This window comes from Phyllostomus hastatus, unplaced genomic scaffold (assembly GCF_019186645.2).
Source record: "Phyllostomus hastatus isolate PE091 unplaced genomic scaffold, TTU_PhHast_1.1 phas_contig_210, whole genome shotgun sequence".
NCBI lineage: Eukaryota > Metazoa > Chordata > Mammalia > Chiroptera > Phyllostomidae > Phyllostomus > Phyllostomus hastatus.
This window is the reverse complement of record NW_025333737.1, coordinates 35527854-35540233: the sequence shown is the minus strand read 5'-3', so window position 1 is coordinate 35540233 and position 12380 is coordinate 35527854. Positions and strand designations below refer to the sequence as shown.

At 59.5% G+C, this 12380-nt stretch overlaps 2 protein-coding genes across 2 annotated transcripts; both read right to left on the bottom strand.

Moving 5' to 3' along the window:
• Nucleotides 1-137: 137 nt before the first annotated feature.
• Nucleotides 138-3270, bottom strand: ZACN (zinc activated ion channel). The gene is given in 13 exon segments (XM_045836759.1): nucleotides 138-376; nucleotides 460-515; nucleotides 602-925; nucleotides 927-969; nucleotides 1078-1104; nucleotides 1107-1213; nucleotides 1215-1265; nucleotides 1382-1537; nucleotides 2111-2275; nucleotides 2525-2611; nucleotides 2778-2821; nucleotides 2959-3083; nucleotides 3162-3270. Coding segments are annotated over 13 exon segments (1512 nt in total). The 5' UTR covers nucleotides 3256-3270; the 3' UTR covers nucleotides 138-143.
• A 1198-nt stretch (nucleotides 3271-4468) lies between these two features.
• On the bottom strand, nucleotides 4469-7066 carry GALR2 (galanin receptor 2). The gene is made up of 2 exons (XM_045837227.1): nucleotides 6657-7066; nucleotides 4469-5341 (listed from the first exon to the last, which is right to left on the bottom strand). The coding sequence occupies exons 1-2, from the start codon at nucleotides 7022-7024 to the stop codon at nucleotides 4546-4548; spliced, it is 1164 nt and encodes a 387-aa protein (XP_045693183.1). The 5' UTR covers nucleotides 7025-7066; the 3' UTR covers nucleotides 4469-4545.
• Between the last annotated feature and the right edge of the window lie 5314 nt (nucleotides 7067-12380).

Here is a 12380-nt window from a genome sequence, read left to right as displayed (position 1 = left end):
GCTTGTTGCTTGCGTGCTAACAGACGGGAGAGCTCGGGGTGGCCCAGGGTCCTCCGGGCTTAGGGGAGAGTCCACCTCCCTGCGCCTCTTCCCAGAGACCCCGACATGGCCTTCCCTCGGGCCCGCACCCGGGCCCTGCCCTGTCACGGGCTGGGCTGCCCGCCACGGGGTGCAGCCTCACTGGGGGCCAGGTCGGACTCGCATGCCACCCACACCCGGAGTCCCGGGAAGATGGACTGGCCACACGCCACCCCTGCCACGTGCTGCCGCAGGAAGAAGGTGTGGCCGGTAGCCCCGGCCCAGCTCCTCTGGGACCCCGTGACTCCTCCCGTGGCTTCTGTGGGGGAGAGGCAGGGGGAGGAGCCGAGTTTCAGGGCTCAGCCCGGCCCCTCCCCCAGGGCAGGAGGGTGAGCCCAGGGACCCTCGGCCTTGTTTCCCCTTCCGTGATTCACAACCAGCGGGGTGTGGATGCGGCCCGTTCTGGGCCATCTTCATTCAGCTGCAGAAGGACCCTCCTAGAGAGGCTCCCCAGGCACAGGGTTACGCCGGGGAGTTCGGAGTCGGCCAGGCCTCCAGGGAAGCCGGCCCTGCTCCCTGCTACAAACCTGCTTCTGCCAGGGGTGGATGCGGTGCGGCCCCAGGCCAGTGGGGCCGGCAGAGTGAGGGCGAGGGCCCTCCCAGTAGCCCAGCGACCCCCGACTCCAGCCCCAGGCTTGCGGCATGCCGGCTCTGCCCCATCCACCTGCTCCTGGCCCCATTCCCCCCACCCCGCCCCCAGGAGGGCCAGCCCCTGCCCGCCTTCAGGATTAGGCCCTGCGTTCTCCCCTTCTCCCGGTCCTGCCACTCCCTTCTCGGGGCTGGGCTGGGGCTCTTCTCGGCCCTGAGGTGGTCCCCAGCCAGCAGCCCTGCCAACGGGATGGTCTCTAGTGCTGAGGAAGAGCAGCAGCAGCAGGATGGTGAGGGCGTACACTGGGGGGGCGGGGACAACGGTCAGGGGCGAGACCTGTGCCCCCAGTGCGGGGGAGCTGACCCGGGAGGAGAGAAGGAGGCAGGGCCAGGGGAGGGCGCAGGGCTCACTGAGCAGCAGATTGCAGGAGGAGGAGGGGGCAGGGCCTGCACCAGGGAGGAGTGGAAGACCAGGCAGCCCAGCAGCAGGGTCACCTCGTGGGCAGTGCACTCCGTGGCCTGGAGGGGCAGCTGCCCTGTACTCATGCGCCCACAGCAGCGCCTCCCTGGGTACCGACAGCGACATGATGGCCTTCAGTCTGCGTTCTTCAGGTGCAGCGGGAAGAAAGTGGGGGCTTTTGGGGGGCTGCACAGGAGGTGGGGGCAGGAAGGTGATGTCCTGCCTCTGGCCCTGCATCTGCAATGCCCCTGCAGCCCTCTGGCGGCCACCTCTGGCCTCACTGTCACCCGGAAGCAGGGCACCAGCTGCTGCAGCGGGACTTGGGTTTTCAAATCCTGAACCCCGTGCTCCCTCTTGACACCCACAGTCTCATCCACCACGTGGGCCTGGAGCGCCAGCTCCATCAATGCGAGGGGCGGGGAGAGGACAGCCCCCAAATCTCTTGGGAGGAGGGCAGGGACGAGCCGGTGCCCGAGGACGGTGGAGACCACGGACGGCTGCGGGGGGCAGATGTGGGGATGGAACTGGCCCCTGAGAGGGCTTTCCGGACCCCACGTCGCCCCCCCCAAGTTTTCTCCAGTTAGAGGGAGGAACTTCACAGGCTCATAGACGGGTTTTCATTGTAGAAATAAATGCACTTCACACCACCTCGCAGAGGGGGAGTGGTCACTGAGTCCCACCTGTGTCTCGTCTGGCGTCTGAAGGACCGGGGTTCAGGGGCGGGAGCCCTGCTGTTTCCCGCAGGGGAGGGAGGCGGGGAAGGGGGGACTGCCCACTAGGTTGGACACCCCCCAGCAGGTCCGTGGGGTATTTTCACTGCATGGCCACGCCTTCAGGACGTTTCCAGGGGTGAGGCTGCAGCGACCCGGTTGCTAACACCAGCGGCCTAGCCCCTACGGTGGGGCCCTGGCTGTTGGGGGCAGTGGCTGAGGGGGAGGAGGCAGGACGGAAGTGGGGCTGCGCCAGAGCAGGGGGAGCCAGGGGCGGCTGAGCGCACAGAAGCGGAGGGTGCGGCCCCTCTGGTCCCTGGGGAGGTGGAGGAGCTCCGAGTCGCAGCTGGTCTCTGTGGTGAGGGCCAGGGGGAGCTTGGCATGGCCACCTTGGTCCACGCGGGTCCGTGGGCCCTGGTCCTGCCAGTCCACCCGGAGCCTGCAGGGAGAAGTGTCACGGCCAAGGGCTCAGCCCCTTCTCTGAAGGGGGCGGTGCGGGGGGGGAGACTCGGGCAGGCGCCCGGCTGCCGTCCCCAGTCCTCGGGGTTCCGGGAGGGAGAGGGAGCGTGGGCAGTGGGGGCTGCCAGTGGTCCGGAGGGGCCACCAGGAGAGGGCGTGCACTGCCAGGGCTCCGGGCTGTGGGTGGGGGCAGGGACGTGCACGGGGGGTCCTGGACTAGACCTCCCGCCTCCTGGACAGTGACTCCCAGGGCAGCGTGAGCACGAGCCATGGGTGCACACTCACGTTCCAGGCCAGGCCAGTGTCCACCCAGGCCCAGGGACACAAGGACCCCACTGAGGCTCTGGCCCTCCGTGTATACACGCCCCTCAGCTTGGCGGGTTAATGAAAACCGGTACTTTGGTGCTGGGCCGAGAGCGGGTTCTCCCGCCCCACCTCCACCCTGTTGCACTCACTGCCTGCCCCCACTCCGGGCTCTCACCAGCCGGAGCAGCAGCTTGGAGGACACTGTGTACCGAAGGATGTCCTGGGGAAGGGGCCAGCATGTCACCTGCGGGTGGCTGCCACATGACAAAAGGCAGGAGGCCACAGCAGTCCAGGGACCCAGTCCTGTCCCACCCCCAGCTCGGCACCTGGGCCCCACCCCCTCCTGAGGGTTCTTACCACATTAGACACATTTCTCACTAACACCCGCACGTCCACCTGCAGGGGCCCGCTCCCGTTGTTCGGGATCTGGATGGTTTCCTGAACCTCCAGGGGTGAGTTGAGGTCACAGAAGGATGGCCAGGCTGAGGGATGAAGGCGGAGGCCACCCTGGTACCTTGAGGCCCAAATCCCAAAGCTCACGATCTACGCCTTCCACCTACCACCTGCCGGTGCGCAGACACTGCGGCCCTGGACCGAGGGCGGAGTGGTGCCCGGTCTGAGCAAGGCGACATGGAGCAGCAGCTGCAGGGTCATCGTGAGCGGCCGCACAGCGGGGCTGGGGGCAGCAGCGGCGTCCAAGCTACAACCTCAATGTCAGTCACTTGTCTGGGTGACTGAGCAGATGGCTGAGGCAACCGCTCTGGTCAACAACCCTGGAGCCTTGGATTGGCCGCCCCACCCCCACAGGGGGTTCCGAAAACACCCAAGGCCAAGCCCCGCCCACCCTGCGCCTCGCTTAGGGTTCCCCGTCCCGCTCCATTCCCACGGTCTGGCACACGTTGCCACATTCAAGTCCAGGCAAGCACAGAACCCGCCGCCCCGCCCCTTCTCTGACTCGGCCCTTCCGGTGTGGGCAGATGCCAGTGGCCTCCCTTTGTTTCTATGGTGGGTGTCTGCCTGGCTAAGAACTCAAGCCCTTGTCAAGGCGCCCTGCACTCGACAATGTGAGATGGGCACTCCCTTGAGCGTTTTCCTGCATCTCCTTACACACTGAACCGATTTCGTGTAACAATCCTTGGCTCAAGGATTCCAGAGGTGGGGCGAACTCAGCGTCAGGGGGCGGCTAACTCGTGAAGAAACCCCAGGGTATCCGGTTCCCCCACCAATTCTCAGCCTGCTCCAGCCCAGCAGGGCCTCAAAGCCGCTCTGTGCGCCCTGGAACAGGACCGGTGGTGGTCTGGCGCGACTTTTCTGGCGGGAAGCAGAAGCCCAGTGAGCGTTTGGAGACCTGATCCCAGATAAACGCAGCAGCAATGGAAGGAAACCGCAAAGTTGAAAGTCTGTAGCCACTGACAGGGCTGCTGAGGCTCGAAAGGGCCCCAGGAAACCGGGAGCAGGCGAGGACCCACCGCGCACCCGCGCTGGAATGCCACCAGGACACCCGTGGTGTCTGCGTCCGCCATCCACCGACTTGATCGCGTGCGCTTAAACAGCCTGCCTTCCCACGTGACGCATTGGCGACTGCTGGTTTGCCGGTCCGCGCGCACCTGGCGCCTGCCTTCAGAGGGCCGCGCGCAAAGAGCTTTGGCGGGTCGCGCTCTCCCCAGCCTCACCCACTTAGGAATTTCTTGCCGATTTTTAACTCGGTTGTCTCTGGTGCAGGTTGCTCTCCTTCCCCGTAAACTCAGGAAAGCACCGGCACCCAATCAGCCAAAGCTTCTCTGTGAAGTCCCACAGGCTTTTCCCACACAGCCTCTGAGATAAATGGGGACACAGAACGTCGCTGCACGTGAAATGGTGCGCGCTTTTTATTACATTGACAGAGGAAACTCCATCCACGATTCCCCCACCTCTGACTCCGATCCTTTAACATCCTAAGTGCGTTTAAGTCACGTTAACTGTCAACGTGCCATTGAGGACCTTCTGGTCCCGCCAGCAGGAGCCCGCGACTCCGCGCGAGGCCCGGCCGCAGGGAGGCGCCGGCGCAAGGCTAGAGGGCCCCGCAGCCTCGCTCACGTGCGTCAAGTCGGTGGACTCGCGCTCCAGCACGCTGCCGCTACGGGTGCCCTGCGCAGCGACGCACTCGCGGCCTGAGGTTCTGCGCGGGGGGCGGGGCAGCAGACCCGCGCAGATCTTGCGGAAGCCCTTTCGGAAGTGTTTGGAGACCAGCGCGTAGACGATGGGGTTGACGCACGAGTTAGCGTAAGAGACCAGGTGCGAGAGGATGCGCAGCGCGTAGGTGGCGCGCGTAAGTGGGAAGTGGCCGAACCAGACGCAGAGGATAAGCGCATGGTGAGGCATCCAACAGAGGCAGAAGAGTGCTGCCACGATGATGATCATGCGCGTCACCTTGCGCTTGGCGCGCGGGGCGCCCGAGCCGGCGGCCACCGGGTCCATCGCGCGCCAAAGGTAGCGCAGAGTGCGCGCGTAGGTCAGGCCGAGCACCAGCACAGGCAGCAGGTAGCTGAAGACAAAGGTGCAGATGTCCATGGCGCGGCGTCGGGGCGCGCTCCACGCTGGGTGGCACACGGTCAAGTTGGCCAACCTTGACTGGCGATAGTAACTCAAGTAGGGCCCAGAGAAGAGCAGCGACAGCCCCCAGATAAGCCCGATGGCGGCCAGCGCGTTGCGAGGCGTACGCAGCTCGCGGGAGTGCAGCGGGTAGCGGATAGCCAGGTACCTGCGGGTCAGGCCGGGAAGGGAGACGTCGGCTGAGCGGGCGGATTCGCGGGTGCAGGCCCGATCCCTTGCACCCCGAGCCCCATACCCGCTCTCGAGGAAGGCCCTTAGCGCACGGTCACACTCCGTACACCCAGAGGGCGACCCAGCGCATCCCGGACACTCTCCGCCGCGCCTAGATGCGGGGCGAGACCCAGCCGCAGGAAAGGCGCGCGTATAGGCCGCTCCTCTGCCTCTCCGGGACTGTGACCACAGTCGGACTCCGCCCGGGAGGGCACCCCGGAGGCTGGACCGTCTTTGGGGCTCTGGGAGGCTATGATTACCCACCAATGACGTGCCCGGAAAAGTAGAACCCAGGAGCTTTGAGGCCATAGCAGACGGCCTGGAGACAGGCCAGGCGAGGCACCGCGAGGAAGCTCCTTTACAGAAGCCGACGCTCTTGGAAGCGTCACGCTCCGCGCTCAGTGGAACTGGGACGTGTGCGCGAATGTGGCCTCCCCGCCCCCCCCGCGCTGCTTTCCCGAGGGAGGTGGGAAGCACGTCGGGGTGAGGAGGGCAGGGAGATACCGCAGTCACGCCCGGGTTTCCTCCCAGGGAATCATCCCCCTGTCCTTACAAACTCCGTCTGGGGTGGGGGTGGGGCGGTGAGCAAGCTCGGACTTGCTCTTCTCCCTGCCCTTGACCCGCGCCTGGGGGTGGGGTGCAGAAGGGGTGGGGCCAAGCTAGGGGCCGTCCCGCGAGCTCGCTGGGACTTTGGCATGGACCCCGCGAAGGACCCAGATTCCACAGTCTGGACTAGAGTGGAGCGCGCAGAGCAAACCGTGGCTTCAAGGCTAGCGAGGTGCAGGCGCCTGAGTTTGATGCCGGGAAACCGCTGGCTTAGCGCTCAGGACTGGGCGGGCGACTCCGAGCAAGTCACTTATGAACTCGGTCTCGTCCGTAAGTTGGGCACAGTCATCCCACCCCTCCCGACCTCACACGGACACGGAGCCTCCAGCCAGACCCAGCACAGGGAAAACGCTTTGTGGCCATAACCGCTGCGCTTTGTCTGCTGCCCGCGGCCCTGCAGAGCTGAAGTCTGCAGTCTGCAGCCGGCAGCCCCGAGGACGCACCGCACAGAGGGGACACCGCGGTCCCCCATTCTTACTCCTCCTTCTCCAACAGGCTGCCATGTCTTTCTTTCACTCCCTCCAGCCCCTCTGCCAATTTAGAGTCCTTTTCTACTCTCTGCCCATCTTTCCTTGACCCTTGAGTCCCTCCCCGGCCCGGGTGACCCACCCCTGGGCTGCGGGGGTGGGGGTGGGGGGCTTGTTTACCTGTCCAGGGAGACGGCGGCCAGCGTGAAGCTGCTGGCGTGCATGGTGAGGAAGATGAGGAAGTGCACGGCCTTGCAGAGCAGCCAGCCGAACACCCAGCCGTCCAGGGTGTAGATGGTGGCTTGGAAGGGCACACAGCACAGGATGAAACACAGGTCGGCCACGCCCAGGTTGAGGATGAACAGGTTGGTGGTGCTGATGGCCCGGCCGCCGCGCAGCAGCACGGCCAGCACCAGGGTGTTGCCCACGGTGCCCACGAGAAAGATGAGCGCGAACAGCGTGGGCACGATGACCGCCTCGGGCTGCCAGCTGCCCCCGCCACCCATGTCGCTCCGGTCCTCGGCCCCAGGGCCACCCGAGCCGTTCATGGTGGCGCCGAACCCGAGGGTACGCGGGCTCCCGCGGCCCTCTGAGTCTTGTGCGCGCGGAGCTCCGGCGGCCCAGCCGCTGCAGCGCCCAGCGCGACTCCAGGGAGGTGCTGGCGGAGTGAGCTTGGCAGCGTCTGGCGCTGGAGACGGGGATGCACTGGAGTCAGAGGGAGGAGCGAGCCGCTGTAGGGGTGGGCTGATCCCCCAGGCGGTTGGCCGCGCTGGGGGGAAGGGCTGTGGAGCGGCGCTGGCGCGTCCAGGCCGCCGCACAGGCAGCCCACTCTGGGGGCGCAGGACCCGCTGGTGTCGTCGGCGCGCTCCAGCCCCCGGAGCCCGGCTGCGCCAGGCTGAGCAGGGAACTGGCGTCCCTGGCAGGCGCTGGAGTGGTGGAGGGACCGGTCGCGGAGACCTGCTGGTGCGCCGTGCTGCCGCGAAGGCCCTCCCGGGACCCCGCGTGCCTTGGCACTCCCCTGCAGCCTGGTGGGACGCCAGACCACCCCGGGCTGTCTGGGGGGTTGTCCTGGAGAGATTTCCTAGCGGGTGCTAAAAAGTGGTGGTGGGGGAGGGGCTCGGTTATCCAGAATTGGCGAGTGGGACGGCCCAACCCTGTGCTGCATGCCTCTTCCCATTCGTACTTCCCGGGAGGGCCGCGCCTCGCAGAAGAGCTCAGAGACCCGGGAGAGCTCTGGTGGGGATGAGGAACTTGGTCGGCTTCATCTCATCCCTTCTCTCCCCCACCGAACGTTTCTCCCTCCGATTCCAGACAATAAATAGTATTTGCTGAGCATCTCCTGCGTGTCAGGCCCTGTCCTTGGCCGTATGCCTCGGCTCCCTCCGCTGTGACAGGGGTGACGGATAACACCTTCCCCGAGGGCTCTGGTGAGACCGGAATGGAATGTGTCTGTGAGTCCTGGAGCCGGTCAGTAGGATCTGAATGAATCCGATTCTCCTCTCCTCATCCTGGTCCAGCGATTTTCAACCGTGTTCATCTCATGGCACAGATAAACTAATCACTGAAATTCTGCAGCGCACCAAAGTATATAGGTTTTGCCCATCTGAAGAAAAAAAGAGAGAAAAAGTAGATACAATTTTGATGCATTCACACCAGACGGCTATGGCTGTATCGGCTGTTGTCATTTTTGTGTCTGGCATTCTAAAGGAATAGAGGTCAGTGCCCCTGACTAAATATTCGCTTATTGCATATTTTAAAATTTTTTACCCACAACACACCTCTAGGGGCACGTGGGTGGAAAATAGCTCCTCTAGTCAGAGATGCCAAAAGGGAAAACTTTAATACAAAGTAGCAGAGTTCCATGCGCCAGCAGCATTTCCTAGATGGCCAGGAGGGTGCTTAGGTTGCAATCACACTTAAATATTTGTTTTTAATTTCAACGTATTAATCATCGAGCATTTTGTGGCATGGAATCCTTACTGTTTCTAGGGTTTAAAACCGCCAGTTCACTGGGTGTGAAAATCACCACCTTCGGCCTCTGTAGCTCCGTGGCCTCTGCTTCCCCTTTCCTTGCCCTGTTCCTTGGCTCCTGGGTCAAGACCATTCTTCCTCTTCTCCCATCTCCCATCCCCACCCCAAGATCTCAGCCTCAGGAGCCCAGCTACCTGCTCTTGTGGGTAGTGAAGCCTTATTCACACCCCTGCCCTGCCTACCTTTTCATTGAACAGGAAGACAATAGCAGCTCATACTTATGAGATGCTTGCCATTCATTTATTCAGTAAGTGTTTGTTAAGCACCTGCTCCTTTCCAGTTACCGTCCTGGGTCCCTGGGATCTACCAGTGAGCTCTACGAAGATCAAGGCCCTCCGCGAGCTTCCTTTCTAGCAGGGGAGACACAGCAAACCTAACTCAAGTGAGTTACTAATCTGTTACAAGTCGATAAGTGCTTGCAGGCCAAGCAGACCAGGGTAAGTGAGCGTGGGAGCGCAGCAGCGGTGGTGACTGGTGACGGGGCAATTCCAGGTCGGTGGCCAGGCAGACCTCATTAGGAAGGTGACATCTGAGCAAAGACCTGAAGGAGGTGAGGGAGCTAGGTCAGCCGGTATGGAGAAGAGCATTCCAGACAGAGACAACAGCCAGTGCCTCGGCCCCACAGCAGGCGTGTGCCTGGGTCTCTGAGCCGGGGTTGGGGGGGCGGCGCTGGTGTGGCTGTGCTGAGTGAACAGGAAGGAGATGGGCGGGAGAGGAGGTGAGAGGTAGAGCCTGCAGGGCTTTTTCTTTCTTTTTTTTTTCTTTTTTTTTAAATACATCCACCTTCTCCTTTTTTAAAAAGATTTTATTTATTTATTTTTAGAGAGGAAAGGGGGGGAGAAAGAGAGAGAGAGAGAGAGAGAAACATCAATGTGCAGTTGCTGGGGGCTGTGGCCTGCAACCCAGGCATGTGCCCTGACTGGGAATCGAACCTGTGACGCTTTGGTTCGCAGCCCGCGCTCAATTCACTGAGCTATGCCAGCCAGGGCAGGGGCTTTTTCGATTGTAAGGACCCTGGCTTGTAGTCTGAGTAAAGTTAGGGGCCACTGCAGAGTTTTGACTAAAGAGCTAACACAATCTGACTTTTAAAAAAAAACACAAAACTTTATTGAAATATATTTCATGTGCCATGCAGTTTACCCATTTAAAGTCTATATTTGTTCGTTAGGACATTCACAGAGTTGTAATGTAACACAGGGTGCAGCCAAAGGGGGGCCCCCAATGAGCCTGTGTAAGAGCTTGGAGATGATTGGCCCCACACCCCCGGGCCACACTGGACTTACTGATGCTGGCAGCCATAGCAGTTGTGGGAGGAGTTGAAAATGGTGCGGCAGAGGAAGATGGGCGCTGGGATTCAAACCCAGGTGCGGCAGCCATGCGGCATCTTTTGGGGACCACGCAGCTTTGGTGTCTTTTGGGGACCACGAGGCTTGGGTGGAGAAGAACCATGGACTTCTATTTCTTTTCCTGAGATATGGTACCCCGGACTGGGCAGAGGGGGAAGGAAGGACTGTGCATTTGTGGGTATTCTAAAGGACTTTGGGATCTCAATGAAGATATTAAGTCATTACTCTTATGTTTGTATTACTCTTTTTTTCAAAATTTATTTATTTATTTTCAGAGAGAGGGAGAGAAACATCAATGTGTGGTTGCCTCTCATGTGCCCCCTCCTGGGCACCTGGCCCGCAACCCAGGCCTGTGCCCTGACTGGGAATCAAACCCCAGACACTTTGGTTTGTAGCCCGTGCTCAATCTACTAAGCCACACCAGCCGAACAAGTTTGTATAACTCTTTAAATAAGTAATCTCTTTCCTTTTCACCAATCTCTAGCATTGAGAGTTGTCTCTCCCTGGCAGTGGGGCAAGGCGAACCTGGTACAGGGTGGGGGACCTATGAAGCACAAGGGGGGGTCCCTTCGGTAATAGTATATCGTTCATACACACCCCCACCCCGGGTCTGTTCCGTAACAGTTTAACCACCGCCACAATCAGTTTCAGAACATTTTCATTCCTCCCCAAAGAAACCTCTACCCTTTAACGATGAGCCTCCTGCCTCCACCCCACTCTCAGCCCTAGGCAACCACTACTTTCTGTCTCTGTAGACTTACCTATTCTGGACATTTCATAAAATAGACTCATATGATATGTAGCCTTTTGTGTGGCCTCTTTTGGTTACTGTAATAGTTTAAAGGCATCTACGTTGTAGCGTGTATCCGTACTTCATCGCTTTTTAGGACCAAGTAAGATTCCGTTGTGTGGACCTACCACTTTCTACTTATTCATTCATCGATGGACATTTGGGAGACTTGCTTTTTAAAGGTTTATTTTTTTAAGATTTTATGTATTTATTTTTAGAGAGGGGAAGGGAGGGAGAAAGAAAGGGAGAGAAACATCAATGTGTGGTTGCCTCTCAAGCGCCCCCTACTGGGTACCTGGCCTGCAACCCAGGCATGTGCCCTGACTGGGAATCAAACCGGTGGCCCTTTAGTTCGCAGGCCGGCACTCAGTCCACTGAGCCACACCAGCCAGGGCTTAAACTTTCTTAAGTGTACAGTTTAGTAGAGTATATTCACATTGTTGTGCAGCCAATCTCCAGAACTTTTAAATCTTGTAAAACTGAAGCTATATCTAACAAACAATAACTCTACATTTTGACTAGATATTTCATATAAGTGGAATCATACCATACTTGTTTTTTGTAACTGGCTTACTTAGCATGATATTTTCAAGCTTCATTTATGTGGTAGCATGTGTCATAATTTCCTTCCTTTTTTTCTAAAAATTTTATTTATTTATATTTAGAGAGCAGAGAAGGGAGGAAGAGAGGGAGAGAATCATCCATGTATGAGAGCTATATCAATCAGTTGCCTCTTGAACGCCCCCAAGTGGGGACCTGGCCAGCCACCTAGACATGCGCCCTGACCAGGAATCAAACCTGGGACCGTTTGGTTCTCAGGCAGAGCGTAACCCACTGAGCCACGCCAGCCAGGGCTAGTTGCCTTCCCTTTTGCTGCTGAATAATAAGTATCCCACTGATTGGATAGACCACTTTCCTTTATCCCCCAAGGGCCACTGGGCTGCCTCCCTCTGCAGGCCGTTGTGAATGACGCTGTTCTGAACGCGAGCGCACAAGGACTTCCGCCCTGCTTCCAAGCCCTTTGGATGTATACCCGGAGTCTTTAATATTCTGAAGAAACACTATACTGCCTTCCACAGCGGGCCGCACCATTTTACATTCACTCCAGAGGCGCACCAAGGTTCCACTCTCTCCGCATCCCCGCCAATGCATTATTTTGTTAAGATAGTGACCCCCTTAATGGGTGTGAGAGAGAGGAAGTTATCTCTCATTGTGGTCGTGATTTGCATTTCCCTACTGATTAGTGGAGTGGAGCAGAGACTTCGTTTAAAATGCACCGGTTTGTTTCATCGTCCATAACAACCGTCTTAATTCGTTATCCTCATTTCACAGATGACGCAAAAGGTGTAGAGAGAGAGGAAGTTATTTGCCCCAAATCTCCTAACCAGGCATCGTGGAGCCAAAATTGAAGCGGCAGTACTCAGACTCCACAGCCGGCAGAGCCAGAGCAAAGATCCGTGGTCTCCCTCGCCCAGCAATTCTCTCTCTTAGGAATGTTCGCCCGCGAGTCCAGAGAAAGGCCCAGGTCCCCGGCATTCATAACGTTCCTACGTCTGGTGCTTCCTTCCTGTAGGTGGGCACCGTCCCGAGCCGCGGGAGTTAAGACACCCAAAACCCAGAGTCCTTAACCACCCGCCCGCGGTTCTCTGTACGCGGGAAGTCAGCGGGATCTTCCGTGCAAGAATGAGGGAGGTAGGGGTTCCATCTCCTGGTCCTCTGCCTTTGGTGGACGGGAGG

What these genes read in the sequence shown, in the direction of transcription:
- GALR2 (XM_045837227.1), bottom strand. Translation starts at nt 7,024, where the DNA reads ATGAACGGCTCGGGTGGCCCTGGGGCCGAGGACCGGAGCGACATGGGT. An exon ending in GCCGCCGTCTCCCTGGACAG is followed by an intron (nt 5,342 to 6,656) that starts GTAAACAAGCCC and finishes CCTGACCCGCAG; the next exon opens with GTACCTGGCTATCCGCTACC.